General features: G+C 33.8%; 1 protein-coding gene across 5 annotated transcripts in view; it reads right to left on the bottom strand.

The window, feature by feature from the left end:
* LRBA (LPS responsive beige-like anchor protein) overlaps positions 1-17,367 on the bottom strand; it is an 834,672-nt gene that overhangs the window by 378,123 nt on the left and 439,182 nt on the right. For all 5 annotated transcript variants that reach the window (XM_035022918.1, XM_035022919.1, XM_035022917.1 and 2 more), the window contains one exon: positions 742-908. In XM_035022918.1, the coding sequence (XP_034878809.1) occupies positions 742-908 (167 nt within the window). The remainder of the gene's footprint in view (positions 1-741; positions 909-17,367) is intronic.

Genomic DNA, 17,367 nt, shown 5'->3' with positions numbered 1-17,367 from the left:
GAGAGAGAATCCCAAGCAGATACCCCACTGAGCAGGGAGCAGCTCATGACCCTGAGACTGTGACCTGAGCTGAAATCAAGAGTGGGGTGCTCAACCGACTGAGCCAGCCAGGTGACCCCAAACATGTTTTGAAGATTTGTAGCATAAAATATTCCAAGAAAACTAAATTTTGTAATTTGTCTAAGTTCCTTTAGAAGGTAATTTATTTCTAGAAATTAAAATAAAAAAAAATTCACTTTGAGAATCTAAAAAGGAGGAAGATACAGTGAATAAAATTTTAAAGAAGGCATTTAACCACTTTTATAATCATAGTCTTACAATTTGCAAAGAAGTTCAAAAGAACACATAGTAATGTTTTCAAATTCATGTGTTGAAAACTCAAAAGTGTAAAATAGGGAATGGTTTCTCAAAATATTGTATTTGTGCAAATTTAGATGTAAGTGGAGTTAATAAAAAGTTTACATTAACTATTTCCTTTAAAAGTTAACTTCAAAAAGAATAAGTATATGAATATTCCTTTAGAAGTAGTTGAGGGAACTAAAATACCTATAAAGATCCCTAACTGTACCCATACTGATTTTCTCCTACACCTTTCTTCTACCCCTCATTCATAGTAGATGATAAAATACAAAATTAAATTACTCCATTCTTCATCTGGCCTTGATCATATCCAGAGCTATTTATCTAAACCTAAGCCTTCTATAGAAAATCAGTGGCCAAATCCTAAAGGTTTCCCTTTACCTCACTGCAGAATTTCCCCAGGCTCCATGCTTGTCTGTGAGAATGTTGATAATTTTCTGGATTAGTTGAGTTGCTGTCACATGGTCTCGATATTTAGCTGCTCTTATCAAATGATCACACATCTTCTCATCTTCTCGTTTGTCTGCTGAATATTGGGCACACAGTGACTTGGATAGGAAAAAAGAAACATCTGTTAATACTATAAAAATATGAGAAAAAAACTACAACACACCATGAAATAATCTCTAACAGGAATTGAACTAACCAAAACTTTAAAATTATTTTTATATCCCTCATTAACTGAACTGACTGAGATTTAGTGATCTACTACCTCAGTTTAACAATCCTGCAAGAATTTATTTCTCTGAATTCATTCATAAGACCCACACTCAGAAGTAGTTTTTAAGCAGACCTAAATAACTGGAAGAAGCCAATCATGTGAAGATGCAGGGGCCCACATGACAAGTAGCAAGAAGCGGACTACAAAGCAGTCCAGGCAAAGTGACTTAGAGTAAGAATGTCCTAAAACAAGAAGGATTATAATCATACCCACATTGACAAACTGGCTCAGGGAAAGGCACTCAGGAAGAATGTTTATACCTTCAACATTACCTACTATATCCATAATCTGCTTTGTCTAACCTCACCTGATAAGAGGAAATGAAAATTATTGATGAAAATTAGATAATTACTGGCTTCTATACTGCCCCAACACCATATACATTCATATTAAACAGTATTAAAAATAGCAAAAAAAATCATTGAATAGCCCATTTTTTCTTTTATTAATATTACACAAATTTAACTATCAAATTTACTTTGTAAACATTTGGTAAGTCATTAAACTTTGCTTGAAAAGGCATAATTCTAAACAGACGAGTCCAAAGTAAGCTAAATAGTAAAATGGCTTAAAGTGTTCTTTAATGGATCCTCCTTTACAATTTAAACAGCAACTTTTCATATCTGACATAAAATCTATAGATATAAATCACATTAAAGGGCTATTCTTTCCCGATTATCAATCTCTGTCTCATTGTGGAACATTAGAGTCACATTCTGACCTTAAAACATGATAAAAGGAAACCAAACAAGAATGTTTTGTAAAGATATAATAAACCTGTATCTATTTTTTAAAATATCTTTAAAATGTAATTTGAACACGTTCTTATTAAAAACCAATAATATATTCTATGTATGACATATCATTCAAGTGAACAAGAGATGAAGATTATTTGCTTCAAGATCAAATGCATGTTACTTATTGGTGGAGTATATATTTGCAATATGTGTATGTGCTTGTGGTTGAAGGTTGAGTGGAGGTACCCCAAGAAACCCTACTCACCTAATCAATAAAATCAAGGGCCAGGTCTAATATTTTCACTCAGCTTTGCTTTACATCAACTTTTCTGTTTTCCTATTTTAAGCAACACATAAACTAGGTGACATCACAACAATGACCACAAAAATATTTGAATCTTAACAAAAATACCTAAATCTAAAAAGAAAAGAAATAGACAGCTTGGGAACTAACAACTCAAATACATTTGATTATTGCTAAAGAAATTTAAGACTTATTACCATAGAATTAATAAATATAAGACAAACCTACATCTTTTTTTTTAAGATTATTTATTTATTTATTTATTTGAGAGAGAGAGAATGAGAGACAGAGAGCATGAGAGGGAGGAGGGTCAGAGGGAGAAGCAGACTCCCTGCCGAGCAGGGAGCCTGATGTGGGACTCGATCCCTGGACTCCAGGATCATGACCTGAGCCGAAGGCAGTCGCTTAACCAACTGAGCCACCCAGGCGCCCAACAAACCTACATCTTAAAAGAAATTCACTTACTTGCAGATAAAGTGATAACTGAAGACAAACAATTTAGACTGGCCATTTATAATTCAAGTGACTATTCCAGCTCTTTAAATGTAAATGAAGACATAAAAACAGTATCATATTTGGTGGTCTTTCCTTCCAGATGCTGTATCTCTACCTAACTTTATTATTTGTCCTTTGCATGAAAGCTCAGAGGAGTGAACTTAAAGTGAAGGAGATTCCTCAAGTATCCTCCTGTCATCGCTCCCTTCTTGATGGTCAACCTTTTTCCTTTATTATTCCTCATTATGAAATGCTGGCATTTCCTTAAGGCTTTGCCAAATGTCCCCTGGCAATATCACTCACTCCCACATTATCTCCTATTATCAATTTAGATCTATCTTTCAAATTTTTCGTATCTGCCACAGCTGTTACCCTGAACTCTGGGCCCATATTTCTATCTGTAGGATAATCTCCAATTATCCAATAAGTACCTAAAATTCAAAATGTACAGAACTGTAATTACCATCTTTATCCCAGCTATTATACATCTGCCATTTGTGACCTCTCAATTTTCACTCTCTTCATATCTCATCATACCATTTCAGCAAAACTCAGTTACCTCTTACCACTTATCACTCTTATCACTGCCCTAAAACAGATCATTATTAGTTCACAATTCAGTTCTTTTTTTTTTTTTTTTAAAGATTTTATTTATTTATTTGAGAGAGGGAGAATGAGAGACAGAGACCACGAGAGGGAAGAGGGCAGAGGGAGAAGCAGACCTCCTGCTGAGCAGGGAGCCCGATGCGGGACTCGATTCCGGGACTCCAGGATCATGACCTGAGCCGAAGGCAGTCGCTTAACCAACTGAGCCACCCAGGCGCCCCATACAATTCAGTTCTTGAAATAATCTTATAACTGCCCTCTTACAAACAGTCCCAGAATTACTTCAAGAAGAATTTCTTTTGGCATTGCACAGATACATTTATATAGCCTACACTTTAAAAAGTACGTGATTATCTGAAATAATGAACAATTAGGACGAAATTTTACTAGCTAAGACTTTGTGTCCCTCTATAATTCAGCAATGTGGTATATTATCTTTCAATATGTCTGCCTATGAATCCTACATGCCAGACACACTCAGATTTTATGCTATTCCCCAAATATCTATCCTTGAGACATTTTCAAGACTTAGGAAATACATCTCTCCTATAGCCTTTGTATGTGAAACAAATTTAAAGATGTCTATTGTGAAGGTAAGATAGAAATTTGAAGGACAAACTACGAGAGAAGAGAAAGTTATTGAGAAAGAAATACAGAGGTCCTCTTGATTCTTTAGCAGAATATATAGACTGAAAAAAATGTCTGAAAAGTTCTAAAATAATTGAAAATTAAGCAGTTCAACTCCAAATAACTTATGGATCAAAGATGAAAGCACAAGGAAAATCAGAAAAATTTGTGCCAACTGGATGAGACAAATTTAAACAAAAATGTGTATCTTCACATGTTATATTATAAAATATTAAATATTTAAGGAAGAAATGATACAAACCTTAAACTCTTTTCACGTGATAGAAGCTAAGGAATACAATGCAATTTACATTACAGGAATAGAAAACTAGAAACTAATATAATTTGGGTAAATAAACACAAAATCCGTAACAAAACATTAGCATTCAGCTATACCCAAAATAAAGTATACATCATGATGAAGAGTTTATCCATGGAATGCAAGGTTGATTTAATATTTGAATATCAATCACTCTAAGTCATCATATAACAAAAAAAGGATAAAAACATATAACCTCAATAGTTGTTTTTTTTTAAAGCATTTTACAACACTCAGAAGCATTTCGTGATTTAAAAAAGACAAAAAGACACTCCACAAACTAGTAACAGAAAGAGACTTTTTAAGGGAAGCATATCTATGAAAATCATTTAATTAAAATTGGGGATAAAACAAGTATGTCCTCTCTCTCATGACTTCCATTCAATATTGTAACAGGGTCCTAAACAGTTCAAAAAAGAGATAAAAAGAAGAAATAAAAAGACAGTTTAGAAAAGAAGAAATAACACAGTATTTATTTGTAGATATGTTCATGTATGTAATACTCCTAAAGGTTCTGGAAAAACTACCAAAACTTGTAAGTTGACAAGTTTCTTGGCTACAAGGTCAATATATTAAAAATTAATTGTATGTCTATATACTGACAATAACCAACTGGAAAATGAAAATAATACTCTTTACAATAGCATTAAAATATAAAATAAATTTAAAAATATACAAAGCTATACAATGAAACTTTTATAAAACACTGCTAACAGAAATTAAAGAAAACTAAGTGGAGAAATAGACAAAATAGATTTTATAGATCTATAAAATCAATTTGAAGAGAGTAGGTATTCTGATAATATGGAGTTTTAAAATCTGTAAACAGGGGCGCCTGGGTGGCTCAGATGGTTAAGCCTCTGCCTTCGGCTTGGGTCATGATCCCAGGGTCCTGGGATTGAGCCCCATGTCCAGCTCCTGGCTCAGTGGGGAGCCTGCTTCTCCCTCTGCCTCTCCCCCTGCTCGTGCTCTCTCTCTCTCTCTCCCTCTGTGTCTTGAATGAATAAATAAAATCTTGAAAAAAAAATAAAAAATAAAATAAAATAAAATCTGTAAACATTGTCTATTTCTCCACTTACTTAGTTTTAATTTCTGTTAGCAGTGTTTTATAAAAGTTTCATTGTATAGCTTTGTATATTTTTAAATTTATTTTATATTTTAATGCTATTGTAAATAGTATTATTTTCATATTCAACACAATCTTAATTAAAAAGTTAGCAGCCTTGGGGTGCCTGCATGGCTCAGTTAGTTAAGAATCTGACTCTTGATCTCAGCTCAGGTCTTGATCTCAGGGTTGTGAGTTCAAGCCCTGTGCTGGGCTCCACACGTGGAGCCCCCTTAAAAAAAATAAATAAAAAGTAAAAATAAAAAATTAGCAGCCTTTCTTATGGATATTGACAAGCTGATTCTCAAGCATATATATATATATATGTATGTATGTATATAACAAAACAATGACAAAACAGTTTTACATAAGAAAAAGAAAATTGCAGAATTTAATTGTTTGAATAATGTTATAAAATCTGAAAATTAGAAGAGTTTGAGTTGTTAAATGAAGAAAGAATATCTTTTCGACAACTGGTACTAAAACATCTGGCCACTCACGGGGGAAAAAAAGAAAGAAACTTGTCTTCCCTTCATACCATAAACAAAATGTTTGATTCAAAATGAACCAAAGATCTAGATATAAAAACTGTAATACTTCTAGAAGAAAACATAGCAGAAAATCTTATGACCGTGGGGTAGGCAGAAAATTCTTACATTAAAATTCTTAGACATAAAAGGAACCATAAAAGAAATTCATAACCATAAAGAAACTGATATATTAAACTATACCAAAGTTTATAAAATCTTCTTTAAAAGGTACCATTTAGAAAATGAAAAGATAAGCCACAAATTGGGACAAAATATTCACCATACATCTAACAATTTTCCTATAAGATACAGAACTCTCATGAATTAATAAGGCAAACAAACCAATTTAAAATAATGGGCAAATACCACCTTCCTAGTGCAGTGGGCAGCGCGTCAGTCTCATAAAAAAATGGGCAAAGGATTTGAACAGACACTTCACAAAAGATATACAAATGACTAATAAGTACATGAGAAGATACTTAGTTAACAGGAAATTCAAATAAAGACCACAATAAACTATCACTGTATACCCAGTAGAAGGGCTAAACTTTAAAAGATAGACAATATCAAATATTGTCAATAATGTGGAGCAAATGGAATTCTCATTACTACCCAGCTGATTATAGAGTGTAAAATCTACAACTACTTTAGAAAATAGTTTGGCAGTTTCTTTTAAGTTTAAAAATATACTTACAACAGCACCTAGCAATTCCACTCCTATGTATTTCCTCAAAATGAAGAACATATTTTCACAAAACTATATTGCATGAAAATTCCCATAGTGCTTTAAGAGCCAAACACTGGAAATGACCCAATATCCACCTATACATGAATGGATAAAGTATTAATACTACTCAGTAATAAAAAGAAACAAATGAGTGATATACACAATGTGGATGAATATCAAAAACTGTACGGTGACCAAAAGAATCCAGACATCAGAGTACCTACTATATAACTCCACTTATATGAAGTTGTATAGTATGCAAAACCATCTACAATAAAACCAGATGAGCAGTTGTCAGGGGTTGGGTGTATATATGTGAAGAGGAACTGACCACAATGAATCACAAGGGAATTCTCTGAGATGACCAAAATTTTCTGTAATTTGACTATGACAGTTACATAAGTGTATACACCTGTCAAATATCATTAAACTATATGTCTAAAAGGGATGTGTTTTATTATACACATACTATATTTTAATAAAGTTTATTTAAGAAGTTTTTAAAAAATGAATAGGCAAGGTACTGACAGGGAAGAAAGTAATTAAAATATTCGTATCAAAAAAATCTACTCATATACCAAATAGGTAAATATCCTCCACAAATCAATAAAGAAAAAACAGATAACCAGTAAGAAACTGGATAAGAGACAAACAAGTACTGCAAAAAAAAACTTAAAAAATATATATATATAACAAGCAGGAGAAAAGATATACAGCTTCATTTGTAAATAAAATTCAAATAAAAACACAATGAGGTTACCACTACACAACTACTAGAATATTAATTAATAAAAAGCATTGATCAATTTTTTATTACAACATGGAGTATGGGAACAGCTATGCTCGGATACTGGGAATGATACACACCTTTGCAAGACACTATGGCAATATCTATTAAAATTGAAAAGATAAATGCTTTAGAGTCAAGTAAGCCTACTCTACAGAAATGCATAAGCATGTACACCAAAAGACTTGTAACTTGCCAAAACCACACTATTCATAATAGTTAAAAACTGGAAACAACCTAATTACCTATCAGCAGTAGAAAGATTATGAAAAACTATCATCTATTCATGTAATAGTATGGCATACAGCACTGAAAATGAAAGAGGAAAATATAAAAAATTGAACAAATTTCACAAAAATAATGTTGAACTAATAATGCCAGATCAAAACACATACTTTATGATTCCATTTATATAAAGCTCAAAAACTGCTAAAGAAATTATAATAATAAAAGAAACACATTTAAGTATTGAATGGAAAAACAAAAGCAAATAAGTCATTCCATAAAAATCAGAACAATATTTAGCTTATAGGCAAAAAGGGGTTATGAATGGATAGACACACATAAAGGGCTTCTCAGAACCACTTTCAGTATCAAGAAAAGGAAGTAAATTAATAATGTTAAATGCACACTGTTTCTAGAGTTAAGTTTCAGTATGCTTTATGGGAAACATTATAAAGCAAATTTTCATTAAGTCTGCATATTATTGTGAAATTAAAAAAATGCCAGTTAAAAAGTTCCAAGGCTAAACTCTTAAAAATATTATATAAGCCTTTAATATTAATTAAACAATTGAAGTGTACTGGTTTGTATTTTAAACTTTTTTTTAAAGAAACATGTACTTGTTTCTAAAAATAAAAAAGTAATGACATATGAAATAAAAAGAAAGTTCTCCCTTCTACCTCCTCCCTGCCTGGCTAGTTGTTTTCTACAGGGATAATCACTATTTTTTTTTTTTAAGATTTTATTTATTCGACAGAGAGAGACACAGTGAGAGAGGGAACACAAGCAGAGGGAGTGGGGTAGGGAGAAGCAGGCTTCCTGTGAAGCAGGGAGCCCGATGTGGGGCTCGATCCCAGGACCCTGGGATCATAACCTGAGCCAAAGGCAGACGCTTAATGACTGAGCCACCCAGGCGCCCTGGTAATCACTATTAATAAGATATAGTTCCCATATAAATGGACTCAAACTATAAATCATTCCATGTCAGGAGATCCAGTTCTACCTTCTTTCGTTCTCATGGCTACACATAGGGTATTATATTTTTATTTAATTAAACATACCTTCTGGTAAACACCTTTAAGTGTACTACCTTAATTCCCAATTTGCCTCAAAATCTCTTACACTACCAATTACTTATCTCGTTGGAAACCAGGTAAAAGGGAAATCACGTAAGGGATAAGTAAAGAAGCTTTTCAATATTTGACTTTTGGAGGTCTTTGTACTTAATCCCTTAACTCAGATTTAAAGTCTAATGGTTTAAAAAAAAAAAAAAAAAGTTATCCACAGGAATCTTACAAAGACTCCTGAAAAAGACTTAGAAAAATGAATGCTTAAAAACCTCAACAGCAAACGAAAGTCAACCAATGACAATGTGTGACAGCCACCTTTAATTCTGAAGTGATTCCTCTGTCATCCAACGCCTCAAAGTATTGATTTCTCTCAGCATGAAAAAGCCTAAGCCAATGAAACAGATACAGCATCATCCCCCCCGATAATAGCATTCAAGGTTAAAACAGGCAGAACACTTATCAAAGTATCTCTACGATTTCTTATTGTTTTAGTGGACTGGATAAAATGTGTTGGATTCTTATCTCCACAAACTGCAGTCTTCAAACAATATTTTAAAATAATTTGGAGATTAATATAGGTTTGAATTTTTTATTTTAGACTTCTGATAATAAAAACTTGTTTTAAAATGCTTTTACAACACATTTGTAAAAGCAAGTCAACACTAAGAGGGCTACAGTTTCCACTTATGTTTCAAATCCACACATAGTATTGTTTTTATTCAATTATTTTATTTCATTACTTCATTAGAGTTATTCATAATAAAAAAAATCACAAAATTTTTAGGTAAATAACAAAACACCTTCCAAATAGACAAACTAATTTCATATAATGCCTGCGTATATCATATACCAGTAAGTAAATAAAGTAAAATGTGGTTATTATCTGTGATCAATAAAATTAACATGGAATTTAAACAGGATTAAACCCAAGTAATTATGTTTTTGAAAATCATGAGAAATATATCATCACAAAAAATTATATAATTATAAATACATACACACAGGGAGAAAAATTAAGAGTTTCAATGTCTTTTTGCTAATCTGCACAAGAGCTAGATGATGTTAAGCAAGTTCTATCACCTTTTAACTCAACATAATTACCTAATCAAATTTTTTTAAGCATACAAAACTAGGGTCTCTTGCTTATAATTACACTAATATGATTAAATACACTACTACAAATAGGTAAGACTTACACTTAAATTTCAAGTTAAAGTATTTTAAGAACAAACATGAAAAAACCAAAAAGACAAATGACAAAAAGACAAAAAGACAAAAATGATTCATTCTGGTAAATTACATAATTAACACTGTGGTTTAGAACACAGATTCTAGAGTCAGACAACTTGAATTTAAGTCCTGGCTCTGATATATTCATGCTTAGTCAAGTTATTTAAACCCTAGTACCTCAGTCTCCTCATATAAAAAAAGGATATAACTGATATGTTTTGGGGAATGATCAAATAAGAATAGACATGAAACAATCAGAACTTGCCAGGCATATAGTAAGTAACACCTAACATTTATTATAGGCTTAGTCATGAAGTGAACAAATTACACAGCAAACAGCCCCTTTCTTCCAGTAGCTCATTGTAGCTGAGAAACAAGGGATTAAAAATAATTACAATATGAGAAAACTGCTAAGAGAAGTATATATAGTATATTTGGGAGGAGCAAGAAAGAACTATTTAGAATCTGAGAGAGTTTTACAGAGAAATGAAAGCCTAAGTAACAGGGCTTAAGATAGAAAATATAAAACACAGCAAAATAAAGAGGCAATGAAAATAAGAGAACAAGCTCAAATAAATACCTTTTTATTTTTTTAAAGATTTATTTATTTGAGAGAGAGAAAGTGGGCAAGCGGGGACAGGGGGAGGGGCAGAGGGAGGAGAGAGAATCTCAAGCAGACTCCCCACCTAGTGTGGAACCCAATATGAGCTCAATCTTATGACCACGAGAGATCATGACCTGAGCCAAAACCAAGAGTCTGATGCTCAACTGAGCCACCTGGGCACCCCAATAAATAACTTTTTAAAAAGAATAAAAGAATAAGACACGTAATTAACACAGCCCTCTCTTTTTAAATCTCCTAATATACACTTGCTTTTATTTTCCTTGTGCAATATTGTAATTCGTAAGACATGTATATCTGGTCATTCAGATGACCACAATACATATTTGGTCTTCATCCATATCTCCTGGCTTACAGCTCCCAAAATCCCTGGAATTTCTTAAGTGTTGAGAGTTATAAAGGTGTCTTTTGTTACGTTAATGAGGTGACTTCTGGACCCCCACCAAAGGGTGGGGACTGACTGCCAGGAAGACCAACCACGTGATTAAAGGGTTGGCAATTTTCAGTTCCCACCCCTACCGTGACTTCTTGGAAGTGGAAAGGGGATGAAGATTGAATCAGCCAATGGCCAATAACTTAGTCAAACATGATTATAAAATGAGGCCTCCATACAAACCCAAAAGTACAGCTTTTTGGTCTCTTTTGGAGAGCTTCTAGGCTTGAGGAGCCAGATGGCTTCCACATGTCACCACGCCAAGCCCCAACCTTCACAAGCACTGAAGCTGCTCTGTTCAGGAACTCACCCTATGTATCTCTTCGTCTGGCTGTTGATTCATATCCTTTATCATATCCTTTAATAAACTGGTAAACATATGTGTTTCCCTACGTTCTGTGAGCCACTCTAGCAAAGTAATCAAACCTAAAAAGGGGCCATTTGGAACCTCCAATATGTAGTCAGTCAGAAGCACAGGTAACAGCCTGGGGTTTGGATCTGAAGTAGAGAGTGGGAAGCAGTCTTATATAACTGAACCCTTAACCTGTGGAATCTGATGTTATTTCTGGGTACTCAGTGTCATGTCAGATCTGAGTTGAGTTCTTGGACACCCTCATATCTGATAATTGCTTGGTGCTGGGGGGTGGACCCCCCACTTCCACTTTAGAATTGGGTTTAGGAACCCTAAAAGAGCTTGGGTGCCTATATATTTTTCCTATTTCCTTCAAAAGAAAATTTTCCCCAAAGGTTTATATAAATCATTTAACACATAGTTAACTATATCACTTAGTTGAATACTGTTAGACTGCTATAAGCTTTTATTCAAATGTATTGCTAACACAGACTAATTCAAAATGACACAACTGAGTAAGAACTGGCTTTTAGGTACTGTTCTCAACCTATCTATAGTAGAAAACCAGTTTTTATTTTTACTTTTATTTAAAAAAATGACACTTTAAAAAATATTCTGACAAAGCCAGACATTCAAGCTATAAAAGTTCCTTAATACTTATTCAATTTCTATACTTATCTCTTTGTGGACTAGTTATATAAAGTTTGCTCAGCACACGACATCTAAGTAGCACTGTTATAATAGATGAATAGAAGGAAACTATTTTCATCAACTCAAGTACCGCCATCTTCCTTTCCAAGATAAAATAACTGATCAGAGCTTTACTTTGCACACTAATAACCCAGAAATAACAAAAGCCAAAATTCTAATTTCATGTGAGCAACTTTTAAGTGATAAGTGTATAAAATACACAATGAAGACTTTTAAGTTAGCTACTTTCTTCTCTATCTTTAAAATTTACTAAGAAAAGGCAATTTTTACACTAACACATGATTTGGTCAACGGTTAAGACCAGCAGGACATATTATAAATTGAAAGCTTAAAGAGAGACTTGATGTATTCATAAAAATATATTCAGATCTTTTCTTATAAGAGATTTTTCAATAGCATTAAGAGGTCTAGTCTTCTATCAAGAATATATTTTACATTATTAGAATATATTGGAAGTTACGAAGAAAAATATTTTTCATTTTGGATTTAAACTGATCAGTGCTGGTCACAGTTATGAGTTCAATTTTACCTATGTTACAGTTCCTTTGCTTTTTTCTAGCTTCCCACCTTTAATGGACTGCCCAGCAATATGGCTCTGTTTTTCAAAAGTTAGAGAAGCATTATTTAAGATTTTCAACCCACAGCAGAAACACTGCCTTAAAGTAGCCTTCCTCTGCCCCAAAAATGACAACTCCTTTAGTTTCACAAATTACTCTGAAATATAAGATTTTTAAAAATATGTATGTGTGTATACTTACACCCTCTATAGGTATGCATATGGTCTGTACAAAACTTTCCCACAGAAAACGTTGTGACCCTAGCTATTTAATCTGGCTGTTATCAAGAAACTGAAATAGAAAATGAGACAAGCTAAAACACATCTTGAAAAAAATCTCTAAAAGTAGTGCATTTCAGACTGAATCGACACCAGACTTTGGAAATATACTGAGAAATGTGATTGCATAGTTCAGGTATAGAAAATATGCCAGAACATATATGATAAACTGGGTTGGGCTTCTCCCTTAAGGAATGTGATGGTCACATGATCAATTAACCTGGGGCAAGAAAAAAGGAGAACCATAGAATGAAGAACAACCAATATTCTAGTCTCTCCAAGACTGGAGGCAGGTGGGCCTGTATCTTAAGAAGAAGGAATACGGTCAAAGGAGGAAGAGTTGAATCAGCGCCTTGCAAGATGGCGAAGGGACAAGGCTAGAGAAACAAATCAAGAAAGGGTCAAGAGAAAACATCCTAGGCAGGAGCATGGCCTGTGAATTCTAGGAGATACAGTATCTATTACTGAGTTTTATTTTCCTTTTCTGCACTGTGGTATCCTCCTGTCACTGCTAAGCTTATAAATGAGAAAGGAAAAGTCTATGTCCATATATTGAGCAAAGGATAAGAAAACAGCAGCTAATTCCTAGAATAGCCACTTGTATGATAATAAGAGGTAACCTTCAGGACTCTAACAGAGCAGTAGCCTGGATCAAGGCCTTATGGCAGAGATGACAGTTCCAGATGAACTGTGGGACATGTAAGCATTCCTTGGATATTCCCAGAGATTACTTAGAATAGAAAAATGCTCTGCCTTTGATACTGACAACACTAGCTATGTTGTTGAACACTTAATATGAAGTTATAGTAATAGGCACTTTACATTTATCAAATCCCATCTACTCATCACAAAATTACTATAGGTAGGCACCATTACTACCCTGATTTTAAGATGAAGCAATGGTGCCTTAGTTCACACAGCAAGTAAATGACAGAGCCAAGGTTAAGGCACTAGGTTATCTTATTGGAAAGTGAGAGCTATCTTAACTGCATCATAATCAAATGGTCTCATCGGCCAGTTGCTACAATATAGTGATTTGGACATTTACAAGGACTATAATTCTCCTTAGTTAATTATGCTAGTATTTTATCACTTTCATGATTATTTATCAAAATTTTTATCTCAGGCAAAGAAAATAATACAAAAGCTACAATTAAAAAATATGTATTGTCAAGATTACCACTTCCCTGTTCCTGTCTTACTGAAGAAATAAAGAGCTTTAGAAAGATGTCCAAAACCATAATGCATATAAAGACCATATCTGAGGTGAGAAATATCATTCTAATGCTTTGCTATTAAGCTATGATGGCTCAAGATACATTAATTAGCCATCTCTTCACAAAATGACAAAACTAATCATGCAAAAGATACTTCAAGAAAGAAATGTGGCAAGACAATGTGGTGCATTAATCACTACTAACATAAAATCATCACAGAAAACAGAATGATATCATTCTTAGATTCAAGACTGTTGAATCACAGGTCCGTACCTCTGAAACAAATAATACAATATATGTTAAAAAAAAAAAAAAAAAAAAAAGGAGAAGATAGCAGGAGGGGAAGAATGAAGGGGGGGAAATTAGAGGGGGAGACGAACCATGAGAGACTATGGACTCTGAGAAACAAACTGAGGGTTCTAGAGGGGAGGGAAGTGGGAGGATGGGTTAGCCTGGTGATCAGTATTAAAGAGGGCACGTTCTTCATGGAGCACTGGGTGTTATACACAAACAATGAATCATGGAACACTACATCAAAAGCTAATGATGTAATGTATGGTGATTAACATAACAATAAAAAATTTAAAAAATCATTTTTAGATTCAAAAAAGTTATCTTTAACTTAGACCATGAGTCTCACACTTTTTAAGATGAGAGGGCCAAATAAAAGCAAAAAAAAGGATAAAGTTAAAAGAAGAAAGATGACAAACAGGAAAGCATAAATAGGAGTTTGAACTAAAAAATACTTTGCATTGCCTCATAATTACAGGTTTACTTTAAAAGTTAGAAAAAAAAAGGGGGTGCCTGGGTGGCACAGTTGGTTAAGTGTCCAACTCTTTTTTATTTTTTTTAAGATTTTATTTATTTATTATTTATTTATTTGACAGAGAAAGACATAGCAAGAGAGGGAACACAAACAGGGGGAGTTGGAGAGGGAGAAGCAGGCTGTCCGCGGAGCAGGGAGCCTGATGCGGGGCTAGATCCCAGGACCCTGGGAACATGACCTGAGCCAAAGCCAGACGCTTAACAACTGAGCCACCCAGGCACCCCAAGTGTCCGACTCTTGATTTCAGCGGAGGTCATGATCTCAGGGTTGTGAGATCGAGCCCCATGTCGAGTTCTGCACTGAGCATGGAGCCTGCTTAAGATCCTCTCTCTCCCTCTCCCTATGCCCCTCCACCTCTGCTTGTGTTCTCTCTCTCTCTCATTCATTCATAAATAAATAAATAAATAGAAAAAACAGTATCATAGTATTTCATTTGTACTGAATTTCAACCACTAAATGAAAGACAAATGGGGAATTCAATTAAGCAATGGGAATACAAGATAAACTAGACAAATGTGTAAAAAAAAGTTGTAATTCAACCAATTATTAAACAGCTCAGACTTATTTTGTACTCTACCAATTTTACATGCACATGACAACAAATATAGCAAGTCAGTATAAAAGAGCAAAATAAACAGAAAGAACATAAATTTAAGGTTTAGTTTCAAAAATCTTCTACAAAAGTGAATGAAAAATGATACAAGTAAATGGAAAGATATACCATGCTCATGGATTCGAAGTATTAATATTGTTAAAATGTGCATACTACTCAAAGCAATTTACAGATTCAATGCATCCTTATCAAAATACTAATAGTATTTTTCACAGAACTAGAACAAAAACACTTAGATTTGTATACAACTAAAAAAAGACCCTGAATAGCCAGAGAAATGTTGAGAAAAAAAGGAACACAGCTGGAGATATCACAATTCCAGATTTCAAACTATTCTGCAACATACTATGGCATATGACACAAATGCAGAAACACAAATCAATGAAATAAAACAGAGAGACCAGAAATGAACCCACGTTTATATCACCAGTTCATCTATGATGGAGCCAAGAATATACAATGGAAAACAGTCTCTTCAATAGTTGGTTTTGGGAAAACCACAACTACATGCAAAAGAATGAAACTGGAACATTTTCTTACACCATAAAGAAAAACTCAAGACACATTAAAGACTTACACATGAGACTTGAAACCATTAACACTCCTAAAATAAAACATACGCAGTAAACCCTTGGACATGAGTCTTAGTACTTTTTGGATCTGTCTCCTCGGGCAAGGTCAACAAAAGCAAAAATAAATAATTGGAATTGTATCAAAATGAGAAGCTTCTGCACTGAGAAGAAAACCACCAATAAAACAAAAAGGCAACCTATTCAATGGGAGAATATATTTGCAAATGATGTCCAATAAGGGGTTAATATCTAAAACATAAAGAACTCAAACAACTCAACCCCTAAAAACCAAAGGTGGGTTTAAGTGGACCCACAAAGTTCAAACCCATGTTGTTCAAGGATCAACTGTAAATTTATTTTTAATTAAGTGAATGAAGGAAAATTTCAAGATTACATAGGTGAAACTCCAATAAATAATACTGCTATTTAGTACCCATCTTTGGGGCTGGACCAAACAAATTATAAGCCCCAGATTTGGGGTTATACTTAATGACCTTTAAGGAATCCCATATTATAAAGAATTTAAATATCTGGTCCAATATACTACATAGTTAATTAGTGGCTGAACCAGAACTGAATCCTAGTTCTGACAAATCCCAAATCTGTGTTTTCTATCATACACTGCAGATTATAGTAATAGCTTTATAGTTCACATGTAATTAAATATTTTAAATTAATACCCTAAGTCTCATAAAATAAAAGCTAAAAACTAAAGACCTCTTCAGCAAAAGAAAAAGTTGATCGTAGGATATTTAGAGGGGTTTTTACTTATCAAATCAAAAAGCAAGTCTTAACCCTTGGAAAACTTAACTGTAGTACATATATAACCACCACCATACTCTAAGTTCAGCAAATAATTACCAGAGATTTAAATTCTCTGACTTTATACATCATTAAATGCTAGTAACAAAAACACTGGTAAACTGAATATCCACATGCAAAAGAATGAAACTGTACCCTTATCTTACACCATACATAAAAACACTCGGGCGCCTGGGTGGCTCAGTTGGTTAAGCGACTGCCTTCGGCTCAGGTCATGATCCTGGAGTCCCAGGATCGAGTCCTGCATCGGGCTCCCTGCTCGTCAGGGAGTCTGCTTCTCCCTCTGACCCTCCCCCCTCTCATGCTCTCTCTATCTCATTCTCTCTCAAATGAATAAATAAAAATAAAAATAAAAATCTTTAAAAAACAACAACAACAACAACAAAAACAAACACTCAAAATGAATTATTTAAACATGAGACCTGAAAGCATAAAACCTGAAGAAAACAGGGGAGAAGCTCTTTGACACTGATCTTGGCAATGGTTTTTCACATTTAACACCAAAAGCACAGGCAACAAAAGCA

This window comes from Mirounga leonina, unplaced genomic scaffold (assembly GCF_011800145.1).
Source record: "Mirounga leonina isolate KUSES-001 unplaced genomic scaffold, KU_Mleo_1.0 Mir_176, whole genome shotgun sequence".
NCBI lineage: Eukaryota > Metazoa > Chordata > Mammalia > Carnivora > Phocidae > Mirounga > Mirounga leonina.
This window is presented reverse-complemented; position numbering and strand designations above follow the sequence as displayed.